This window comes from Elephas maximus, chromosome 3 (assembly GCF_024166365.1).
Source record: "Elephas maximus indicus isolate mEleMax1 chromosome 3, mEleMax1 primary haplotype, whole genome shotgun sequence".
NCBI lineage: Eukaryota > Metazoa > Chordata > Mammalia > Proboscidea > Elephantidae > Elephas > Elephas maximus.
The window spans coordinates 88,667,441-88,691,423 of record NC_064821.1 but is presented as its reverse complement, the minus strand read 5'-3'; the positions used below and the strand labels follow the sequence as shown (position 1 = coordinate 88,691,423).

Here is a 23,983-nt window from a genome sequence, read left to right as displayed (position 1 = left end):
GTTGACGAACTTCTTTCAAAAATGAGCTCTCAAAGCATATTATAAATTATTGACTTAGAAGGAACCATTCAATCCTCAATGAGTAAGAGGCAGTCTGTGAAGTAGTTAAGAGGATGGACCCTGGAGCAAGACTGGATTCACATCTCAGCTCCAACCCTTACTAGTTGGGCAACCTTGGGCTAGTTACTTAACCTCTTTATGCTTCTGTTTTCCATATGTAACATGGTTATAATAATATATAAGGTTGTTGTGAGGATTAAATTAGTTAATACATATAAAACATTTAGAATGTATATATGTTGTAAGTAAAACCAAAACAAACAAACAAACAAAAAAAAACCTGTTGCTGTCGATTCTGACTCATAGTGACCCTATAGGACAGAGTTGTTTTTAGTTGCTGTCAGGTGCATTCTGATTTGAGAACCCCATGTGTACAGAGTAGAAGTGCTCTGACCTTTTGGAAGCAGATTGCCAGGCCTGTCTTCCAGGGTGCCTCTGGGTAGGTTTGAACTGCTGACCTTTTGGCTAGTAGTTGAGCACTTAACTGTTTGTGTCACTCAGGGCTTTTCAAGCACTAGGTAAATTAGTTGTTCTTATACGTCCCCATATATAGGTGGGGAGGAATATAGGTGCTCATCTTTTTACAAATCTCTGTATGGCAGGGTTAGTAATGATAGTTTGTTTTGATAAATTTAGGGTGAATTAGTATATCAGGAAGTTCCATTATTAACAAAATACTTAGGGAACTTCTACCATAAACTAAGCAGTATATTAGGTGCTTAGGTTACAGTGATGACCCCAGTATACACACTACTTGCTGGGAGCTTATAGCCTAGTGGCAGTCACAGATAAGTAAGATATTATTCTGATGGAGACAAATATTACAATAGAGGTAAGCAAGGAGTGCTTATGGTACTACATAGGAGGGGTGCTTCCATCTTGCCAGGTAAACAGCATCTTGAGAATGTTCCTTGAAGAAGTCATGAGACATGAATTATGTGAAGGAATTAGCCAACTTGGGGGTTGAGTGGTTAGAGATAAGATATGGGAGCCTACAGCTTGGAAATTAGTCCACAGAAGTGTGCAGAGCATAGTGTTGCAAACGTACCTATGTACAGATAACATTAATGAGTGAAATAGGCTGGATTTTTTTTTTTTAATAATTGTGCTTTAAGTGAAAGTTTACAAATGAAGTCAGTCTGTCACACATAAGCCTATAAATTCCTTACTACATACTCCCATTTACTCTCCCCTAATGAGTCAGCCCGTTCCCTCCCTCCAGTCTCTCCTTTCGTGACCGTTTTGCCAGTTTCTGTAACCCTCTCTACCCTTCCATCTCCCCTCCAGACAGGAGATGGCAACACAGTCTCAAGTATCCACCTGATACAAGTAGCTCTCTCTTCATCAGCATCTCTTTCCAACGCATTGTTCAGTCCCTTCCGTGTCTGATGAGTTGTCTTGAGTTGTCTTCGGCAATGGTTCCTGTCCTGGGCCAACAGAAGGTTTGGGGACTATGACCACCATGGATATTTTTAAAATAGAAAAAAAAAAAAAAAAAAACTATACCGGCAGAATGAAAATGACAACTAATACTTAGCCTGGGTGTCTGGGAGACCCTAGGAAATACTTGTCTTGTGGCAATATAAGGAGCCCTGGTGGCACAGTGGTTTAGTGTTCAGCTGCTCACCGAAAGATCAATGGTTCAACCTACCAGGAGAAAGATGTGGCAATCTGCTTTTGTAAAGATTACAGAGTTAGAAACTCTATGGGGCAGTGACCCTACTCTGTCCTATAAGGTCACTATGAGTTGGAATCGACTCGGCGGCAGTAGGTTTGGTTTGTGTATGTATGTGGCAATAATGGCTCAGTGTTTCCCGACCTTCCAGCTTTTTGATAGAAACCAGAAATGAAGATTTTGATGGGCGGTTCCCCAATTTTTAATGTTGGCACATAATTAAAAATTATCAACGTTCTGGGTTGGGGGAACAATTCTCATTGTAAGGGCAAAGCAATACATGTCTGCTCACTAACATCAGCCTTATGGTCTGTCTTAGTCATCTAGTGTTGCTATTTTCCCAGAGTCTAGTAGATTTTTTTTTTTTTTAATAGATCACAAGTCCAAATTCAGGGCGTCAGCTCCAGGGGAAGGCTTTCTCTCTCTCTGGGCTCTAGAGGAAGGCCTTTGTTCTCAGTCTTCCCCTGGGTGAGGAGTTTCTCAGGCACAGGGACCCCACGTTCAAAGGACGCTCTGTGCTTCTGATGCTGCTTTCTTGATGGAATGGGGTCACCACCCTCTGCTAGCTTCCCTTTCCTTTTATCTCATGGTGCAGGCCACACCCCAGGGAAATTCCCTTTACGTTAGATCTGAGTAAGGGTGGTGTTACAATCCCACCCTAATCCTCTTAACATAAAATTACAATCACAAAATGGAGAGCAACCACACAATACTGGAATCATGGTCTAACCAAGTTAATACACATTTTTGGGGGGACACAATTCAATCCATGACATGCACTGACTACCAGTTTGTGATGTCGTTGGTGTAGAGTGAGGGACTGGAGGGAGACCAAAGATAGATTCTGATGATACCCCAACTAGCTTGGGAAAATAAGCCTGTGGCAGATTTAGAAAAAATGGCCAGAGAGGTAGAAAAACTTATAGAAGAGTGTACCATCTCAGATGCTGAGTAGAGTGGCTTCAAAAAGGAGGGAACGATCAGCAGTATCAAATGCTGCAGATAAGGACTGTAAAGCGTCTGCTGTTTTAGCAACAGGGTCATTGACTTGGCAAGAATGGTTTCAGTGGAGTTATGGGGTTGGGAGGCAGGACTGCAGTGGATTCAGAAAGGAACTCAAGTGGAGAGAGGTGGTGTACAGCTCTTCCAAAAAACTTGAGTATGAAGGGGAAAAGAGAACAGTAGTGACAGGGTATGGGTTCTTAGATTTATAGATTCCCCCTAGTATTATATTTAAATTTTATGTATATGTACATTTTTCTTAGGAAAGACTTCAGGCTTTCATCTGTTCTTTAAAGGAACTTACAACCCAAAAGAACCACTTCTCTAAGGGTATCTATAGTTGGGAGATTTGGGCATATTTACAAGCTGGTGGGAAAGGAGCCAGTAAAGCAAGAGAGGCTAAAGATCCTAGAGAGCGAGAATAGAGTATTGGAAGACTATAGATCCTCCAGTGTAAAAGGAGATGAGATCCACAACATTGGTAGAGGGACTAATTTAGTTGAGGTGTGATGCACATAAATTTATAGGTGAATGGCAGGAGGCTGAAGTCGCTCTCTTCTCAAGATCTTTATTTTCTGTGTTACGTAGGAGATGAACTGGTTCTACAAAAATGAGTGCGGAGAGGTGAAGATTGATGTTTGAGGAAGGTGGAGAAGGTTTGAAATAACCAGAGTGAAGAATGGGAGAGATGCAACTCTAGGGAAAGATTTTTGGATCACATTGTGGGTTCAGTTATGGTTGGACACCATCACTAGAGAAATCAATTGAAGAAGATGTAACTTCTTCCCCCTCCAGCAGCTTAGGGAGAGTAGCAAAAAAGGAAGGAAAATGGATTGATTCACGTTGGGATTTTGCCAGGCAGGTGCAGTTGGGAGGATAAGAGGGGCAAAAGAAGTGAGGACAGTAGTTGGGATAGAAGAGTGAAGACAAGCATCGAGAAGGAAAGGAGTGAGTTCCAGGAATTGAAGATCTTATTGAGGTGAAAGAACAGGGGGAGTAGTACAGTAAGTGGGAAAGCTGGAGAGAGATAAATCAGAGAGTGCATTTGCAAGGTTAGGGATAAGAAATTAATTTAGTTTTATATCGTAATTATCAGTTGTGTTGTTTAAGAAAACATAGATGCCCAGGTCTCATTCTGGATCAACTGAATCAGAATCACCGGGGAGTTGGGCTGAGGCATCTGTGTTGAAAAAGTTCCAAAAGTGATTAAAAAAAAAAATCACTAAAAATTTATATACAATAAAATATACTCTTTGGTGCATAGTTCTGTGACTTTTGACAAATGCAAGGTGATGACTTTCATCTGGATAGGGTAAATAGGAGGAATGGGTTTGATGAGGAGGATAAATTTGGTTTTGAACACCATCTAAGTTGTTTGTTACACTAAAGTTGCAGCCGGCTGAGTCCGGTGGAATAATTATTCCATTGAATTAACATTTCTCCACCCATCCTTTTGTTAAGTCTAGATTAGGGGTGAATACACTTTTTTTGTGAAGAGGCAGATAGTAAATATTTTAGGCTTTGCAGGCCACATTTGGTCTCAGTTTCATATTTATCTGTATGTGTTTACAACCCTTTATAAATGTAAAAACCGTTCTTTGTTCTGGGTGTAGTTTGCTTACCCCTGGGAAACAGTCATTAAAACAATAAATCAAGCTCTGATTTGTTAACATCTGCTAATTTTCAAAGTATAAATAAATACTCTTTCCATGGTTGATTTCAAGCTAACCAAAGTGGCATACTGAATGCAGAGTTGGGGAGAGATGCTCAGTAGCACTAAGTGTTCTGACTAGATAGATACAATGCATGTAAATAACCTAAAGATCATAGAAGTAAAATATTTAGGAAGTGATGAGTCTTGGGTATTATTATCTTTGTTTTTAATATAATTTAATTGTGAATTTATATGATTTAATTTTTAATAATGTCTGTGTTTAACAACCAGCTTTTCAAATTCTTGCAAATTTATCAGTCAGCTCCCCCTAGTCTGTATGAGCTGGCTTCAATATACCACTGAACCCAGGGCTCAGAGAAGTAAAATAATTTATCAAATCTAGTTTAAGTGGTAGAACCAGAATAAACTCTAGGTTTTTTAAAAATTTATTTTTTATCAAAGCAGTACAAATTAATTGTTTAAAAAGTCAAAAGGGTACTACAAGATTTATAGTAAACAAACAAACAAAAAACAGCTCTCTGCCCTATTCCCGTCACCTCTAATTTCTAATCCTCAGAGGCAACACTTAGTTCTTGTAGCTTTTTCCTTGGGTTTTTACCTCCTTGTTTCTCTAATGTGCTTAAATTGCTATTTAAAAAAATTCCTCCTTTTGATATTATTTATTCCCTCTAAGGAAGATGGAGATTATGCCAAACACTCTTTCCCTTCGTACATTTTTTCAATATGTTTATATCACAATTATAATTTTTTGCCAAATTATTATTCAATATTTACACTGTTATGACTATGAAAATAGAATTTAGAGCCAAGCCATTAGTATATTGTGATTACATTTTCTTTCATATATATCTTTTTCTTGGAATTAATAATTATCTTAGTTTTTAAACATTTGCCTGTTTTCTTTATGTACATAAAAAAAAAATAGGACAATATTATTCCCATGTGCTATCCTAGAACCGTAACACTCATCTCAGTGTGGTTAAACATGAAATGATCTATTATTTCCATTATTTTTCTTCAACATAACCCCTAAGCTGCCCTTCATTTTCTTGCTTGAATCACAACTATTGTTTTTAGCTGTCATCCTGGTACTCCTGTTCATCATTATATTGCAGATTGCCTTTACTTCTCTCCTGTGTTGGCATCCCCTTTCCTGAATCCTGTGCCATCTTCTTTCCTAGCTTATTTCTTCATTTTGGTGGAACACATCATCCAGGTGCATCCTAAGTAAGGACGGCTGGGAGAGAAATATTTGAGACCTTTTATGTCTGAAAATGTCAATTCTATCCCTATACATAATTGATAATTTGGCAGGGTATATAATTCTAGGTTAAAAATAATTTACCTTCAGAATTTGAGGTTTTGTTTCAGTGTTCCTAGTTTTCCAGTGTTGTTGTTGAGAAATCCAAAGACATTTCAGGTCTTAGTCCTTTGTGACCTGTCTTTTTTTTTCTTCTTTCCCTCTGGTAGATTTAGGGCCCTCTCTTTATACCTGATATTCTGAAATTCCACAGTCATCTGCTTTGATGTGGATCTTTTTCCTTGACTCTGTGGAGTACTCTTTAGGCACTTTCATTCTGGAAATGTATATCCTTCAGTTCTGAAAGTTTCTTCTTATATTACTTACTTTTAAATGTTCTTCTCTTCTTGTTTTTTGGAACTTGTTAGTTCAATGTTGTATCTTCTGGATTGATCCTCACCTTCTCTTATTTTTTCTTGCTGTCTTTTTTCTGCTTCTTGGGAGATTTCCTCAACTCTATCCCGCTAGCTTGTCAATCGAGGTTTTTTTTTTTTTTTTTTAAATTTCTGTAATAATTTTAACATACAAGGACTTCTGTTATTTTGGTATTATAGATCTTGTTTGTGTTTCATAGGTACAATATTTCTCTTTTTACTTCTGAAGGTGTACTTTTTGTGTGTGTCTGTGAAGTTTTCTTCTTAAATTCTCTGTTTACTCAAAGTTCCCTTTTTTCCCTCTAGGTTAAGTCTTCTTTTATGTTGATGGCTTTCCTCAAATGTCTGGTGGTTTGTTCTTACTTAAGAATGAAATACTAAAAACCTGATTGAAAGCTCTATGAGAGTAAGCAGGACTTGTTAACTGGAGGCTTTCATTGAAGGGTAATAAGATGACGAATACCTTTTTTGTTGGGGAACCCCCAGATACCAGAATTTTTAGGTTTTTTGGTGGGTCTGTCAGCTTCTCCAGAGAAGAATTTCCCTAACTCCTGCCTGGGGTTGGAAAAGCTTGGCTGCTCAGTGTTCAGAGAACTGAGATGGGGAAAGGGCTTGTGGCATCTACCTGTTTGGTATACTTTTCCTTAATTCGCTGTTTTAAATAAGGAGTTCACCCTTATTCTCAGCTGTGCTTGGTGTTGTCTGAGTCCAGAGCCTCTAATTGTTCTCTGGACTGGTGAGTTGACATGCAGGCTTTGTCTAGGGTGAGGGAGGTATAGTTGCTGGTTGATTAGGGATTGGGCAGGGAAGGTGGGGATCTGACTGCTCTTTCTATAGACTTTCAGCCAGTCCTCCTGTTAGGCCCCATTCCTCACTCCTCCTTTTGGAGATGCGTCATGCCTCCAATTCCTGGTCTTCTTAGGGTATAGTTACGAATCAGATTTCTTTTTATTGGGCTGTCTCTCTTTAGGCTTGGGTTTCAGTTTTTGTGCTCTGCTAATTCAGGTTTATCTAGTTGGTTTTCCTATATTAAAGTTCTGTTGTTCTCTATCATTTGCTTTTGTTTTCTCCCCGATCTCTTTGTTATTGTATATTACACTATTAAAAATATATCTTACTGCCGTTTTGGAGTGACATATAAAAGGACTAAAGAATCACATGTATTTAATCCACTGTATTTTAGCCACCACTGTACTCCATTTACCTGTTCCTTTTTTTAAAATTCCCATAACTTTTCAAAGAGAGACAACCACAACTGTAAGCTCCTTGCTACTCAGAGTTTGGACCAGCAGCATTGGTATCGCCTTGGAGCTTGTTAGAAATGCAGAATCCTAGGCCCTGACCTAGACCTAGCAAATCATATTCTGTACCTTACAAGATCCCTGGGTGTTTTATAAACACGTAAAAGTGTGAGCACTACTCTAGTATGTGCTTGGCACATGTTACATGCTAAATAAATATTTTATTGAATAAATGCCTGTGAGCCTCCTGTTGGTTAGTCAAAAATTTAGAAAAGACTCAGAAGCTAGAAATATTATTTTGGGATCAGGGTATAGATATTATTTGAAGCTATGGGAGTAGATAAAAGTATAGAGTGAAAACATCCCCAAGGAAATACCACTTTTAAAGGGTGGATGAAGGAAAAGAAGGCTTTGTAGAAAAGTGAGATCTAAGAAAGAACAGAGGCCCAGGATAGATGAGGTGTGGGAGAATAAATAACCCTTAAGAGAGATTGCTGAAAGATTAGTGGTGTCTTTTAGAGACAGCCAGGTTTCAGAGAAGGCTAGGAGGTGGGAAAAAACGTTCCAGGAAGATACTGAAGTTGTAAAATAGTTTGTTTAATTAGAATGTGGGAAAATGATCAGGGAGGAAGCTCCAGAGGGCATAATGGAATGATCAGCAGTGAAAGGATGGGTCGATGGGAAGACACCTCAGAACAATATTGGGGTAAGGAGGACACAGGCTAGAAGGAGATTGTGTTTAGTTGGGTGATAAGAATCACTCTACTTCCATTATTCCTGCCTCCCACTTTGTGCGTGCAGGGTATTCTGAATATTTTTAAATTCTCTCTTGGATTTTTTTTTTGTACACATGTTGTTTCCCTAGTCTGGAACACCACATATCTCCCCCACAAGTCCTGATTATGCTTGACTGGGTTCAGTACCCTTATTATGTGTGCTCTAAGATACATTATTTTTCTCTTTTTTTAGTTGAGATGTAATTCAAATACCGTAATATTCACCCATTTGAATATACTTTTTCTTTTACTAAACTTGACCACAGTATAGTAATTGTGGGCTTTACTTATTTGAGTTGTCCGTTGGATTGTAAATTCCATGAGGGCAGACACTCTCTGTCTTGTTTTATCTTTAGCATCTAGTCCAGTACCTATAGCTAACAGTTAAAATTTTATTGACTGCTAACTGTATGTCAGATACTGTTTTAAGTTTACACGTATTAACTCATTTAATCCTCATAGTAAGTAGATAGTACTTTAGCTGCATTTTATGAATGGAAGAAACAAAGGCCTACGATAGTAGGTTCTCAGTTAATATTTGTTGAATGAATACGTTTGTTGAATGTGTACTGTGTGCCAGGTACTATGCTGTGTGTTTAGGTTACAGAGTTAAAAAGGCTTTGGTCAGGGTTTCAGACAGAATGTTAATTAAAACTTGATGACCCTGAAACGAAGGAAAGACAGATGGCTCCTGCTTTGTGTGGTATCATGCTTGGAATCAAAGGCTTGAAAGCCTTCAGTAAACTGGAGACATACATTCAAATATTGTTTTAGGTTTTTTTTTTTTTTTTCCCCTTCCTGTTATTCACCAGCCTTCAGAAATCAAATCACAGTATGAGATCTGCCATGCTTCCCTGGTTTTAGTAAGTACCTAACTCCGGTTCTTAATATTTAAAAAAGTATTTAACTGTCTTTTTTAGAAATAATTTCAAATGTACAGAAAAATTGCAAAAATACATAGAGTACAAAAAAAACCCATATGACCCTTTACTCAGATTCACTTGTTAATGTTCTACCCCATTTGCTTTATTATTTGTGCTGTTTTCCATTGTATAAAATAATATTACTTGTTTCTGAAAGATTCAAGGGTAAGTTACATTCATCCTGGCCCTTGAATACCCTAGTATGTATTTCTTTTTTTTAAAATAGTAACTAGTTATTTATTTACTCATTCTAGATCACAGATACCTTAAATATGCCACCATAAATTAGCATAGTGTTGTTACTATTATATAAGACTAAAAAAAAAAATTATTATAATCATGACTCATTTTATATGTTCCTGAATTTATATTATTTACCTAGAGAAAGTTTATATTAGACAGTTAGCGAACAGAACCTCTGATGAAGGCTGGAGAAGGGAGGCGAACTGCTGAAAACTAGTTCTTTAACTCTATTGAGCATGGAAACTAAAAAAAAGCCCACTGCCGTTTAGTCGATTCCAACTCTTAATGACCCTGTAGGACAGAGTAGAACTTCCCCATAGGGTTTCCAAGGCTGTAAATCTTTTTTTAAATTGTGCTTTAGGTGAAAGTGTACCATTCAAGTTAATTTCTCTTTCACATCCATACACATATTGTTTCCTGACATTGGTTGCAATCCCCACAATGTGACATCACACCCACTCTTTCCACTCCGGGTTCCCTGTGTCCATTCGTCCAGTTCATGTCCCTTCCTGCCTTCTTGTACTGCTTTTGGACGAGAACAGCCCATTTGGTCTCATAGATTTGATTGAACTAAGAAGTACATGCCTCACGTGTATTATTTTTTGTTTTATAGGCCGGTCTAATCTTTGTCTGAAAAATGGGCCTTGGGAATGGTTTCAGTTCTGGGTTAGCAGAGCGTCTGGGGACCATAGTTTCAATGGTTCTCCCAGTCTCTGTCAGACCATTAAGTCTGGTCTTTTTTCATGAATTTGAATTCTCTTCTACATTTTTTGCCTACTCTGTCTGGGACTCTCTGTTGTGTTCCCTGTCAGGGTAGTCTTTCATTATAGCCAGGCACCAGCTGGTTCTTCTGGTCTCAGGATGGTGGAGTCTCTGGTTCATGTGGTTCTTCAGTCTTTTGGGCCAGTAATTTCTTTGTGTCTTTGATTTTCCTCATTCTCCCTTGCTCTGGTGGAATGGGACCCATAGATGTATCTTAGATGGCTGCTTGCAAGCTTTTATGATCCCACATGTTACTCACCAAAGTGGGATGTAGAACATTTCTTTATAAGCTATGTTATGCCTCTTGACTTAGATGCCTCCTGCAACTATTGTTCCCAGGCCTCAGCCCCAGGTACTAGGTCGCTCAAAGCATTTGGATGTGTCTAGGAAACTTACATACTTTTGTAGTTATGCTGACTTCCCCTATATTGTGTGTTGTCTGTAAATCTTTACGGAAGCAGACCTCCGTATCTTTCTCCCACGAGGTGGCTGGTAGGTTTGAACTGCTGACCTTTTGGTTGGGTCCTTGCATGGAGACTAGGCAGTGCCAAAACACCAAGGGCCTGGCAAAGTAATCACAATGTCTGTCTGTGGTCTTGTTTGCTGGCTTGTTATATGATTTCTCACAGCCCCTCTCAGTTAGGACTATAAATTGCACATCTAATGAAAACTACTTCCCATGGTACCAGTCCTTTATTTATCCTGATGATTTAATCTTTTCAGGAGTAACAGGGAAGAGGAGTAAAAACAATCAAACCATGTTCTTAGAAGGTTCAAAGTGATATTATCCTGATTTATAACTGTCTAATATAATTTTTTTTATATATATAATTATACCATTTTCTCTTCTAAGAACTATTTCATAATTTACATACTGACATGACTGAGAGAGATATTTAGGAAGATATTTCTAGGAAGAGTTCAATTTAAATCATCCCCCAAGTATTGCAGTCTATGATTTTTTTTTGAAGTACTTTATCTGAAAGTACATAAAAATTAATCAATTGCTTTTACCATATGACTGTGAAATATCAACTCTACTGCCTCCCAATAGTCAGTAATTACTTTTATAACATTAAGATATATAAAATCATCAGTAAAAGACAGTATCAAGTGAGACTTCCTTCACACTTAAGACCAATCCAGCATAAACAAATACCAGTCTTAAAAAACAAATTCCAGTATAAGTGCACTTAGACTGAGTACAGACAAAAAAAGTTCAAGGAGCTCACTGGCTGTGGTATACCAGATGGATAAAAAGTAAAATTTACTTTATACTGTAGGTCTACATAAATAAAGAAATGAACCCTGTCATTTCTTTCTGTGTGTATGCTTAGATTTCTTGTTACCAATAACAGAATGCTCCGCTTTGATTGGATAAGCTCCTTAGAAAGAGATTGAAAAGGTTTGACAATCCCACTTCATAAGTTGGGTAAAGCAGCAAAGGAAACTGAAAAGGAGTAGCCAGTAAAGTAGGAGAACCAAGAGTGAGGTGCCCTGAAAGCCAAGTGAAGATAGTGTATTAAGGAGTGAGTGAGCATGTGTCAAATATTGTCTGTTGGCCAGGTGAGTAAGGACTGAGAATTAACCGTTGGATTTAGTAAAATTGAGGCCTTTCGTGACCTTTTAGTGGAGCAACGGGAAAAAATTGATTGGAGTAGGTTTAAGAAGAAATGGGAGGAGAAGAATTGGAGATGGCCAATATAGACAATTATTTTGAGAAAAAGAAAATTTCTCTAGGGGATGTTGGCACTTAAAGAGGGCGAGGGTCTTCAGAGCCAAAGATCTTCTGTAAACAACAAAAAAAAAGAAACTGCTCTCCTTTGCTATTCCCCCCATCCCTGTTGTATTTACTATTAACAGTCTGTGTATTCTTATAGATGTTTTTATTTTTATGCACACGCATGCACACGCATTTATTGAAAAATCTCCATGTTAGCTAAAATGGAATTAATATTTCCATATTGCTAATATTTAAAAATTATTGCTTCTGAAAATGGAAAGACAAATATACTTCCTGTTGTCTACTAAACAGAAGTAAAAGTGCTACGCATTGTATAGATTCTTACTTAGGAAGGTTTCTGCTTAGGTGCATTTAACTTGTTATCACTCAGCATTGCAGTGGTCACCCAGTACAAGAACTGCTTTGTCAAGGGGTTGAGAAAATGACTTAGTACTCTAATTAGCTTTTTCCTCTATATATTCTACTGTATTTAAAGTGTATGAGATTTAGAATTCTTTACCTTTATTTATAATATTGTAATCTGGAAAAGACATATAGATACAAATCATCTTATCTCCATACAATTAGGAGGTTATTCAAGGTGAATTTTTATTCCCTTCTGTCCAGTAAATTCTATAATCTACACATGGGGCAGGTGCAACTACCAGAGAAGGTAAAACATTTAGATTGAAGATTCAGGTTAGTTTAGTTGAGCTAAATAAGAGCATACCCATAATTTTAGGAACAATGAATTATCTGGAAATTGAGCCTTTCGGATTCTAAAGTCCGTAAGTATAAGGGCTGTTTCTATCTAGTTCACTGGTATATTCCCAGCTTTTAGCACATAAGAGGTATTCAATAAATATTTGTTTATATATGGAATAATAAGAATGTAGAAATAGGCCAACATTGCATTCAGCTCATATCTTATAGTTCATTATGATTGAGTGTTCTTTTAAGCAACTTTGTGTAGGAAGTTCTTCGTAATCATTAATTCTTATATTTCTTCAGAAGAGAAAAGCAAGATAGGATGAGGCTATGGGCATCCCTCTGTCATAGATGTGAAACGGTCATTGTGTGTTCACTGGTGGCAGAGCTATGAGTGAACTATCACCCATAAATGGCAGCTTCCTCGTGTAGCCTAGTCAACTCAACTCAATATAAAACTCCTCCAGAGAAGGCATACAGACAACAGCAAGTCTCTGTTACTCTGTTTAGTGGTTAGGGTGTAACCCACCTGTTGTTTCAAGGAGGCAGAATAGTCCATGTTGGACCCTGCTGGTGATGGCACTCAGTTCAGTAAGGACTGGGTTTGAGAAGCTTAGTGTTTGAACTTGAAGTTTCTGCAGGGGGGATGAATTACTTTTTTTGCTAGGTTTCCATTACATTTTGCTTTTACCTTTTTTATAGTGTTTACCTCATTCTGCTGAGTATTGAGGTCACGTGTTTCCATGTGTCATTGCTCTAGATTTGTTCTTTCAGTGTCGGGAAGGCCTTGTCTTTGTACTTTTCATAACCATAGTACGGTGTGTATACCACAAGTTGAAACTGTTAAGCCTTGTATTAAGTTGGTAAGTGGAAGAATTTTAAATTTTGCACAATCACAGTTCCAACTTTTATAAGCCACATCAAATCCTTTTCAAACAAGGTAGAGTATGAATAAGTAGCTACTTTGAAAAAAAGTATGAATTATAGTAAGCTCTCTTCTCATCTAGTAATTTCAGAAGTCTGCTATTCCCAGAGATTTCTTCTTCCTCTTTTTTTTTAAATAACAGCTTTAATAAGATAAAATTCGTATACCATATAATTCACCAATTTAAAGTGTATATTTCAGTGGTTTTTAATATGTTCACAAAGTTGTTCAACCCTTACCACATTTTTATTACGTTGTACTGATTAGTAGTCACTCCCCATTTCCCCCAACAATCAGCCCTAAAAAAAAAAAAATTGCTGTCGAGCTGATTCCAACTCATAGTGACCCTTCAACCCTAGGCAACCACAAATGTACTTTCTGTGTCTGTAGATTTGCCAGTTCTAGACAGTGGAATCATATAGTATGTGGTCTTTTGTGATTGCCTTCTTTCACTTAGCAAAATGTTTTCAAGGTTTGTCCAAATTGTAGCATGTATCAGTACTCCATCCTTTTTAATGACTGAATAATATTCCATTGTATGGATATACTACATTTTGTTTATTCATTAGTTAATGGACATTTGGGTTATTTCCACTTTTTGGCTATTATGAATAATGCTGCTATGAACATTCATATACAAGTTTTTGTGTGGACATGTTTTCATTTCTCTTGGTATATACCTAACATTGGAATTGCTGGTCCATATAGTAACTCGATGTTTAACCTTTTGAGGAACTACCAGATTGTTTTACAAAGCAGCTGCACCATTAGTGTATGAGATTTCCAATTTCTCCACATCTTTGCCAACATTTGTTATTAACTGTCCTTTTGATTATAGTCATCCTAGTGGGTATGAAGAGGTCTCTCATTGTGGTTTTGTTTGCATTTCCCTGATACCTAATGGTGTTGAACATCTTTTCATGTGCTTGATGGCAATTTGTATACTGTATTTTTACACAAATAATGTGTGCCTTCTATGTTTTTCCAACCGTGCCCTCCCTCCTCTGCAAAGTATTTTCGTAAGCTCCTCCTGTGCCAATTTTTTTTTTTTTTTACATCTGTAGGCTCTGGGAGAAGGTCTTTGTCTCTCTTCAGCTTTTGTTCTTTGGTTCCTTGGTGATTTTCATGTGGAGTGGCATCTGTCTTCCCCATCTGTGCTTGCTTGCTTCTGTGCCTAATCTGCTCTTTTATATTTCAAAAATGATTGGGTTAAAACACAGCCAACACTGAAATGACCTCATTAACATAACAAAGAAAACGCTATTCCCAAATGAGATTACATCCACAGGTATGTTGTTGTTAGGCCCTGTATAGTCAGTTCCAACTCATAGTGACCCTATGTACAACAGAAGGAAACACTATCTGGTCCTGTGCCATCCTCACAGTCATTGCTATGTTTGAACCCATTGTTGCAGCCACTGTGTCAGTCCATCTGTCTTTTTTCGCTGACCCTCCACCTTATCGACTTATTTGTTCTTCTGGTAGTCCATGGTGCATTTGATATTCTTTGCCAACACCATAATTCAAATGCGTCAGTTCTTCTTCGGTCTTCTTATTCATTTTCCAGCTTTCGCATGCACGCGAGGCAATTGAAAATATCATGGCTTGGGTCAGGCGTACCTTAGACCTCAAAGTGATGTCTTTGTTTTTCAGCACTCTAAAGAGGTCTTTTCCAGCAGATTTGCCCAATGCAATACGTCATTTGATTTCTTGACTGCGGCCTCCATGGGTGTAGTCAAGAAATGAGTAAAATTTTACTCCAAGTAAAATGAGATCCTTGTCAACTTCAATATTTTCTCCATTAAAAAAAAAATACGTGTTGGAAATCCTAACCCCTATACCTGCAGAGCCCTGGTGGCACAGTGATTAAGAGCTCAGCTGCTAATGAAAAGTTTGGCAGTTCAAATCCACCATCCGCTCCTTTGAAGCCCTGCGGGGCAGCTCTACTTTGTCCTGTAGGGTTGCTATGAGTTGGAATCGACTCTACGGCAGTGGGATTTTTTTTTTTACACGTGTGGATAACAGAAAATATCCACAGGGATAGGAATTAGGATTTATAACACATATTTTTTTTGGGACACAGTTCAATCCATAATACTCCACCTGCCCCTGTTCTTATCCTCCTCAACGTACTTGAGCTCCAACACCCTGTACTGGAATGCCTACTTCTGAGGACTGCCTCTTCATTGACTTGGTCTCTGACACCCTGTGCCACCCAGCCCCATGCCGCCCGCTACCCTTCCCACTTCACTCAGCTTCAGCACCCTATACCAGGCTTCCACCTGTAAAAAACTCCTTTTTATCCTGCTTGAGCTCTGAGATCCTGTGCCATACTGCTGTCCCCCTATGTGGACACAGTCCTTACCTGCTCAGGCTCTGACACCTCACTCTTTGCCACCACACTCGTACATTGCTCAACTCTACTGTGTGGCTTTTGGACTGACTTGTTGGAAAGGAGCTTCACTTTGTCTTTTGAGAGACTGAAAAAAAAATTTTTTTTGACATCTGTTTGGAATTAAAAATCAGTACTTTATAAGAAGAGAAAAACCAAGCAGCTTGAAATTTTCACTTTTCAGGCAATTATTGCTAGATTTGTAAAACTTCTTGGCTAATGTTTAAATTAAGACTTTAATTTGATAATTATTTAAATCTTAATGTGCTTGGTTAATGAACTGCTTCTGACTGAGGAAATTAGAAAAACAAGTAATGTTTTATATTTACAAAATAATATCCATTTCTGTTTTAGCTCTTCCACCAAAGCCACCTAAGCCAGTAACTTCAGCAGTTACAAATGGAATGAAGGAAAGTTCTGCTGCTTCTCTTCAGGATGCAGAATGGTATTGGGGGGATATTTCAAGGTAACTAGAACTATACCATTAAAAAAAAAGTTTTTTTTAATTTTCTCTGAGAATTACAGTTAAGATAAACATTTTTAATGCCCCATTTGTTGTTATTCTTAGCTGTCATGGAGTTGGCCCATGACTCACGATGACCCTGTGCACAATGAAGCATATGCTGCCCACATTGTGATTCATAGGGTTTTCACTGGCAGATTTTCAGAAGTAGATCACCAGGCCTTTCTTCCTAGTTCATCCTAGTCTGGAAGCTCTGCTGAAACTTGTTCAGCATTGTAGTAACATTCATGCTTCCACTGACAGACAGGTGGTAGCTGCACATGAGATGCATTGGCTGGGAGTCAAACCTGGGTTTCCTGCACAGAAGTCGAGAATTCTACCACAGAACTACCACTGCCTCCAGTGCTCCATTAATTGCCATTTGAAGTTACTGTTTTAAAAGTTTGTATGTGGGAACATTTTAAAAGTGTCTTAATGCTTTTCCTCCCACAAAAAGTTGGCAAAATTATTAAGTTATAGGTGTGATTATTACCTTTAATACTGTGTTTAGGACAGATTTCTAAATAAATTTAATTTGCACATTCAGGACTATTTACATGTGTTTTAGAATTAATGATATTAAAAAAAACCTTTTTTTTTTTAATAGGTATATTTTTCATTTTTCTTTCTCTGAGGCAGTGGTTGCCAAACCTTTGCTTGCACAAGAATCAGCTGAGGTAGTAGGGTCCAGGAATCTGCATTGTAAAAACCTTCCTCTGTAATTTTGATGCAGGTTATTCACAGACAGCACTGTGAGGAACAGGACTCAAGGGTAGATTTGCTTTTTCGGCAAAATGTGGCTTGGAAAATTTTGACCCTGGAGGGGAACTTAGTATATTTTATATGGTAAAACTTGTGAAAGCCCAAACCTGTGTAAGGAGGAAACCTGTCAGAGAAGGAAAACTCAGATGTGTTCCACTAATAAACAGTGACGGAAAAGTGGTAAGACTGCACCCTGTCAAAGGTGGAAAATTTGCCAGACCCAGAAAAACAAGGCAGCTCCGCTGAGTTCGGCACTCACAGGTTTCACTGTATTAAAATTGATCAGAAAATTTTAATTTTAGTATTGTAGGATTAAAGGATCTATCACATTTAAATGCCATTTAAATTTATATTTTAAGATCACATGGTTCTACTGTAAGTCAAGGATATTTTATGTCCTTCCAGTTTCTTTGAGTGCTCTAGTGTTGTTCCTTGAAGTTGTAAACCAGTTGTTCAGAAGGAATCGGTTAGTATAAGTTCAAATTGGAGAATATCCTATTGAAAGCTTGTGAACTTGGTAATTTTTTTCCTTCTCTGATCGGACATAGCTGCCCTGTTACTCAAATATAACTCTTTCTAAACAGCTGCTGGTTTCTCCTGAAACTCTGCAAGTTCAGACCTGCCTAAAGAAGCCCTAAAGACTTATTGAAAGCATTATCCCCTATAGACAGTTGAAATCTAGAAGAGTTTAAAAAGCAAATATCCCTTCCTTAGACTGTATAACATGGAAAATCAAAACAGAAAGAGCATATCTAGTGGAACTAAATGGCCTCTGAAGGCCCCCATGATTCTATAACCTTAGACACACCCACCTCCTAACTAGCCTTAGTAATAACAAATGAAGAGAACTTATGCATTTACATTTTCATTTTCCTGTAATTCTGTTTTTCAGGGAGGAAGTAAATGACAAATTACGGGACATGCCAGATGGTACCTTTTTGGTCCGAGATGCTTCAACAAAAATGCAGGGAGATTATACTTTGACTTTGCGGTAAGTACTTTTCAGCCTTTTGACCACTGCCATACTGGCATTATTTTAGTTCTGGGTATGTAGAGATTTCTGTATTTTATTTAAACCTTTATGCATACATACATAGGTGCATAATTTTCAGTTGTTTGGTTAACTTTCCTTAGTCTATACATTGAATATTTACATATATAGAAAACTATTTTTATGTGACAGTAAAATAAAAGATTAAAACCACTAAATATAAGGAAGTAGAAAGTATATTACTGACCTTATTAGTGAAGTAGAAATCATGGGCATAGCCTAAGGTTATTAGTAACATGTTAGGAACTCCCCCCAATACCCCTATTATTTTCTGTAATGCAGACTCCAGAAATATAGCTCAACATAATTTTGACTGATGAGGATATGTAAAAGAGCAATTTTCAGCCTGTATCATGCTTCCCATGTGGCCATATTAGAATCTCATAAGTGGTGAATGTATGAATTTTTATGTTTAGAAAGATGGGACATGTTAAAAATATTTAAAAAAATTACATCAGATAGTTCACATTTAATAGTCAAAATAGCCTATTTACAATAAGGTATCGAGATTTTTAAAGAAGGGGCTATCTACCAAAAAGAAAAATGAAAACAATAGCAACAATAACTACTACTAACTCTTTTGTACTAAACACTTTACATGCAATATCTCATTTATTCCTCACAACAACCTTATGAGGTAGGTGTTATTACCATTCCCATTTTATAGATAAAGCAGCTGGGGCTTAACATGGTTGGTTAACTTGCCTAAAGACACATAGCTAATAAGTGACAGAGTAGAGGCTGAAATCCAGATTTTTATGGCTCTTTATTGCCTTCCCAGCCTAGTATTTCTACAAAGAATAATCCCATGTCTTATGCTAGAAATTTGGAGGCACCATATTAGTCTCTGACAAAGACATTAAGAAGTTAATACCTTAGCACTTGAATTGTGCTTAGGAATGTTCTATAATGATTCACTGAACAAAACTTTTTTCTGCTCCAGTCATGCTTCTATCTCCAGTAATCTACAGGGACTGCTAAACCAATGGCTACTTCTCTCTTCTTACCTTACCTGACCTCTTAGCAGCATTAGTCATAGTCTCTTCCTCCTAGAAATAGTTTATTGTCTTTGCTGTTATGACATCACACTCTCCTGATTTTCTTCCTAACTGTAGACCACTCCTTTGCTCAATATGTAAATGTTAAGTGCTCCAGGGTTAGAACTTGGGCCCCCTTCTCTTCTCTATGTTCATTCTCCCAAGGCGAGCTTATCCTGTCCTTTGGCTTTAAGAAACAATTATATAATGATGATTCATAAACCTCATTTCCAGCTCTGACCTCTAGAACTCCAGATGCATATATTCAGCTGCCTATTTGACATTGCCACTTAGATAAGTAAGGAATATACTAACTCTAACATGGTCAAAGCAGAATTCTTGATTTCTAGCCCAACTCCCCCTACCTAAACTGTTTCTCTTCTAGTCTTTCACTTTCTCAGAAATAGCACTACCATCTATTTGTTGTTCAAGCCGAAATTACCTTTTTCACCTCTCTTACCCTCACCCCCATATCTAATCCATCAGCAGCAAGACCTGCCAACTCTGCCTCCAAATCTGTCTGTGGAATCTCTTCATGCTTCTCTCTCCACTTCTCTACCATCCAAATATAAGCCATCTTGCTTGATCTTTTGCAGCCACCTCCAAATGGGCCTGTTAGCATCTCCCAATTTCTAATCTTACCCACCACTACTGACCATTTTCTGTACAGCAACCAGAGTGATCATTTTAAGATCTGAGTCTGATTACACCTTTGTTTAAAATCCTTTAAGAGTTTCTTAGTGTACTTAAGGTAAAGAATTAGGATTTCATTCTAATTTACAAAACTCTACTGGACCTGGCCTCTGTCTCCTTCTCACAACTCATCTCTTGCCACTCTCTTATCTTCTACATTCACCTCCACTGGTTCCTCAAACATATGAAGCTTATTCCTGCTTTAGGGCCTTTGTGCTTATTGTTCTATCTGATGGAATGTTCTCTCTGATCTTTGCATGATTCGTTCCTTTTTTATCATTCAGATCTGTATAAATGCCACCTGTTTAAGTCTTCCCTAATCATCACTCAATCCAAAGGATAGCTGTTGCCTCAATTTAATTGTCTGCATAGCACTGCTCACTGTCTATTTTCTGCCACACCTCCTCAACTAGAATTTAAGTTTCCTGAGGGTGGGGATTTTGTTTAGTCATTGCTGTGTCCCCAGCATTTAGATTAGTGCCTGGCATATAATGGATGCCCTGATGGCAGTAGCGGTTAAGAGCTGCGGCTGCTAACCAAAAGGTCAGCACTTCGAGTCCACCAGGCACACCTTGGAAACGCTGTGGGGCAGTTCTACTCTGTCCTATAGGGGTGCTATGAGTCGGAATTGACTCGATGGCAGTGGGTTTGGTTTTGAATAAGTATTTATTAAGTGAGTGAATATTCTTCTTACTCACCTGGAAAATAGTTTTAATCCCACATTAAGGTGGCATTTTACAATGCATATACACCTAATTTTTTTTTAATTAAAAAAATTTTTTTGTATACCCCTAATTGCTACTCATTAAAAAGAACAATTTTGGTATCTTAGGGATGAGGAAAAGAGCTTGCAAAAGTTATGTAATTTAATTGAAGTTGCAGTGCGACAATACAAATGCTTATTCCAGAGCCCTAGAGCTGGAAGGGATATTAAATGTTAACCTGGTTCAACTGGATATCTCTAGATATAGAAATTCCTTGTATAGCATTTTCCAGAAGGGGCCATTCAGCTTGCATTGGTCTTTCAGGCATAGAGAGCTAGTCTTTTCCTTTTGAACCAGCCTGTTTTATTGTTAGCAGCTGTAAAATATAAGAGGATTATCATTGTACTGTGCTAGGACTGGGAACATGGAAATGAATAAGAGATGTTTACACCCTCAAGGAACTCATAACGCAAGGCCGTAATGGTGGAATTGGAGAGACACATATATACTAACTATACCTTAATTCAGTGTGTTAAGTGTTACTCTCATATTAGAGATTAAAAGACAAGTCTTGGGAGCACAGAGGCTAGACTGTTTTAAAATCTGCATGTATCTAGTACAAGGTCTGGCGTGTAGTAGGAACTCAGTAAATATTTGAATGAATGAAGGAATAAATGAGAGAAAGACAAAGAGAAGGTTTCTCAGACAAAGGACAGTTGAGCTGGGCCTTAAAGCATTTTGCTAGGCAGAATACTGCTGGTCTTAATTAAAAAAGATTTTCTTATTGTGCTTTAGGTGAAAGTTTACAGCTCAAGTTAATTTCTCATACAAAAATTTATATACATATTGTTTTCCGACATTAGTTCCAATCCCCACAATGTGACAGTACACTTCCCCCTTCCACCCTGGGTTCCTGTGTCCATTCCACCAGTTCCTGTCCCTTCCTGCCTTCTCATTCTGCCTCCAAACAGGAGCCGCCCGTTTGGTCTTGCATATCGGATTGAACACATTCCTTGTGTGTATTTTTTGTTTCATAGTCCTGTCTAATCTTTGTCTGAAGAGTGGGCTTTGGAAATAGTTTCAGTTCTGGATTAACAGTGTGTCTGGGAGGCCATAGTTTCAGGAATTCCTCCAATCTCTGTGAGATCATTAAGTCTGGTCTTTTTATGTGAATTTCAGTTCTGCTTCACACTTTCATCCTGCTCCATCCTGGGATTCTCTGTTGTGTTCCCTGTCAGGGCGGTCGTTGGTGGTAGCTGGGCACCATCTAGTTCTTCTGGTCTCAGGCTGGTGGAGTCTCTGGTTCATGTGGTCCTCTAGTCTCTTGGGCTAATACATTCCTTGTGTCTTTGATTTTCTTCATTCTCTTTTGCTTCAAGTGGGATGGGACCTGTCGATGCATCTTAGATGGCTGCTTGCAAGCTTTTTAAGACCCCAGATGCCACTCACCAAAGTGGGATGCAGAACATTTTCTTAATAATTTATTACGTTAATTGGCCTATGGTCTTAATTAAATTTAAAAAATACTCCTAGCTTAGTGCTCGTCACTATAGGGGATCCAGCAGTGAGTTACAGCTTCTGTCTCAGAGAATACAGAGGGTAGTGAGGCAAAGGGAAAAAAACTGCTTTGAATTAAAGTAAAATAACAGGAGAGGTTCAAACAATGTGCTTTGGGACCCGAAGGAAGAAAGTATTTTGTTGAGAGGACTGAGAAAGCTGTCCTTACGTTTGCATTTGAGATGGATCTTGAAAAACAGGATAGGTTCAGACATGTTGAAACTGGGTAGGGGGAAGTGCAGGAGTAGATTACAATAGAAGCAGAGATACAGAGGCAGAAGATTGTAGAATAATGTTCTGTGAAATGCAGTTCCGGTTGGGTAGAGGGTAGAGTTTGTAAAGAGGTGAAAGTGGTAGGGAATAGAAGGTTGGAAAGGGGACATTTTGAAGAGGGCCTTGAATCCTAACATTTGGAGTTTGTAGGCAGGGAGAAAGAACCATTGCATTTTTTCAGCAAGGAAGTTATGTGATCAGACTGTATTTAAGTAGAAATACTAAAAGAGGGTAGATAACTAGAGAAAAGTTTAGAAGGCTATTATGAATTGAGAGATTTATTCATTCCGTCATTTAATGTTTATTGAATGCCCATGATATTTCAGGTACTGTTCTAGGCAAAGGAAATAATGATGAAAAAGATAGACACAGGATCTTTGCCCTATAATGTTTATATTTTGGGGAGTAGGAAAGAGGGAGACAGAATAAACAAAAAAGAAATGAGATTACTTCAGAGTATATGAAATGCTATAAAGGAAATACATAAGATTATATGATGGAGAATATGGGGAAAGGTAAATTTAAGATAGTTTTGAAGGATGGCCTTTCTGAGGAGATGACCTTTTTAGAACTGAGGGATTAGAAGGAACCAACCAGAGAAGTGTTCCAGGAAGGGGGAACAGAAAAAGGAGAAAGACAGAGAGTTGGGAAAGATTTAGTGGGTCCCATGAATATAGAGACCATTGTGGCTGGCTTAAGGTGTGAACCAGGAGGAGAGTGGTAGGAGATAAAGTTGGAGATGGGAAGGATACATATCCTGGAGAGCTTTGTAAGTCATGGTAAGGAATTTGATTTTATTTCTCAGTGTAGAAAAGTTTTGATAAAAGGTTTTAGGCAGGAAATGACAATCTAATAAACAGTTACCTAGGAGAGCAGCTCTAGGGAAAGAGTGAGGAGTCAAAGTAAGAGGCAGACTGGAGCTGAGACCAAAAGAGATTTGGCAATAGAATAGTTATGGGTTTGAGGGGGATTTAAAGGTACTGTGGTTTGAGCCTGAGCAGCTTAGAAGGAACATGGCGTTTATAGAAATAAAAGCAGGAGCAGATGTTTTAATGGGGAAGAAGGAATAGATGTTGACTTTTTAGCTGTTCCAGAACTTCCACGTAAAAAAAATGTGTCTAGCTAGAAATGTAGGTTTAGAGCTCAGGAAGCGAGTATGTTGTTGTCGGGTGCCGTCAAGTCATTTCTGACTCATGGTGACCCCATGTGACAGAGTAGAACTGCTCCATAGGGTTTTCTTGGCTGTAATCTTTCTGGCAGCAGATTGTTAGGTATTTCTCTTTCACAGCCACTGGGTGGGTTCGAATCTGCCAGCCTTTCAGTTAGCAGTTAGGTGTTTAACTGTTTGCACCACCAAGGGCTCCTTATACCAAACTGAAGCGAACCAAACCAAACCTGTTGCTGTCGAGTCGATTCTGACTCCAGAAAAAAATGCAGGCATGATCTGTAAAATAAATGGAATTTTAAGAAAAGAATATATAGAGGAAAAACGGATAGAAGCTGAAGGCAAAATCTCCTAGGGAGTAACCGTGTTTAGAGGTAGGAAGGAGACAGGAACAGTCTGAGAGATTTAAAGAAAAGAGTAATGTCATAGAAATCATGGGAAGATGAAGTATTAAGAAAGG

The 23,983-nt window shown here is 38.1% G+C and overlaps 1 protein-coding gene across 2 annotated transcripts in view; it reads left to right on the top strand.

Moving 5' to 3' along the window:
• PIK3R3 (phosphoinositide-3-kinase regulatory subunit 3) overlaps window positions 1–23,983 on the top strand; it is a 170,750-nt gene that overhangs the window by 64,291 nt on the left and 82,476 nt on the right. For both annotated transcript variants that reach the window (XM_049879176.1, XM_049879175.1), the window contains exons 2-3: window positions 16,134–16,245; window positions 17,936–18,034. In XM_049879176.1, coding sequence (XP_049735133.1) covers window positions 16,134–16,245; window positions 17,936–18,034 — 211 coding nt within the window. The remainder of the gene's footprint in view (window positions 1–16,133; window positions 16,246–17,935; window positions 18,035–23,983) is intronic.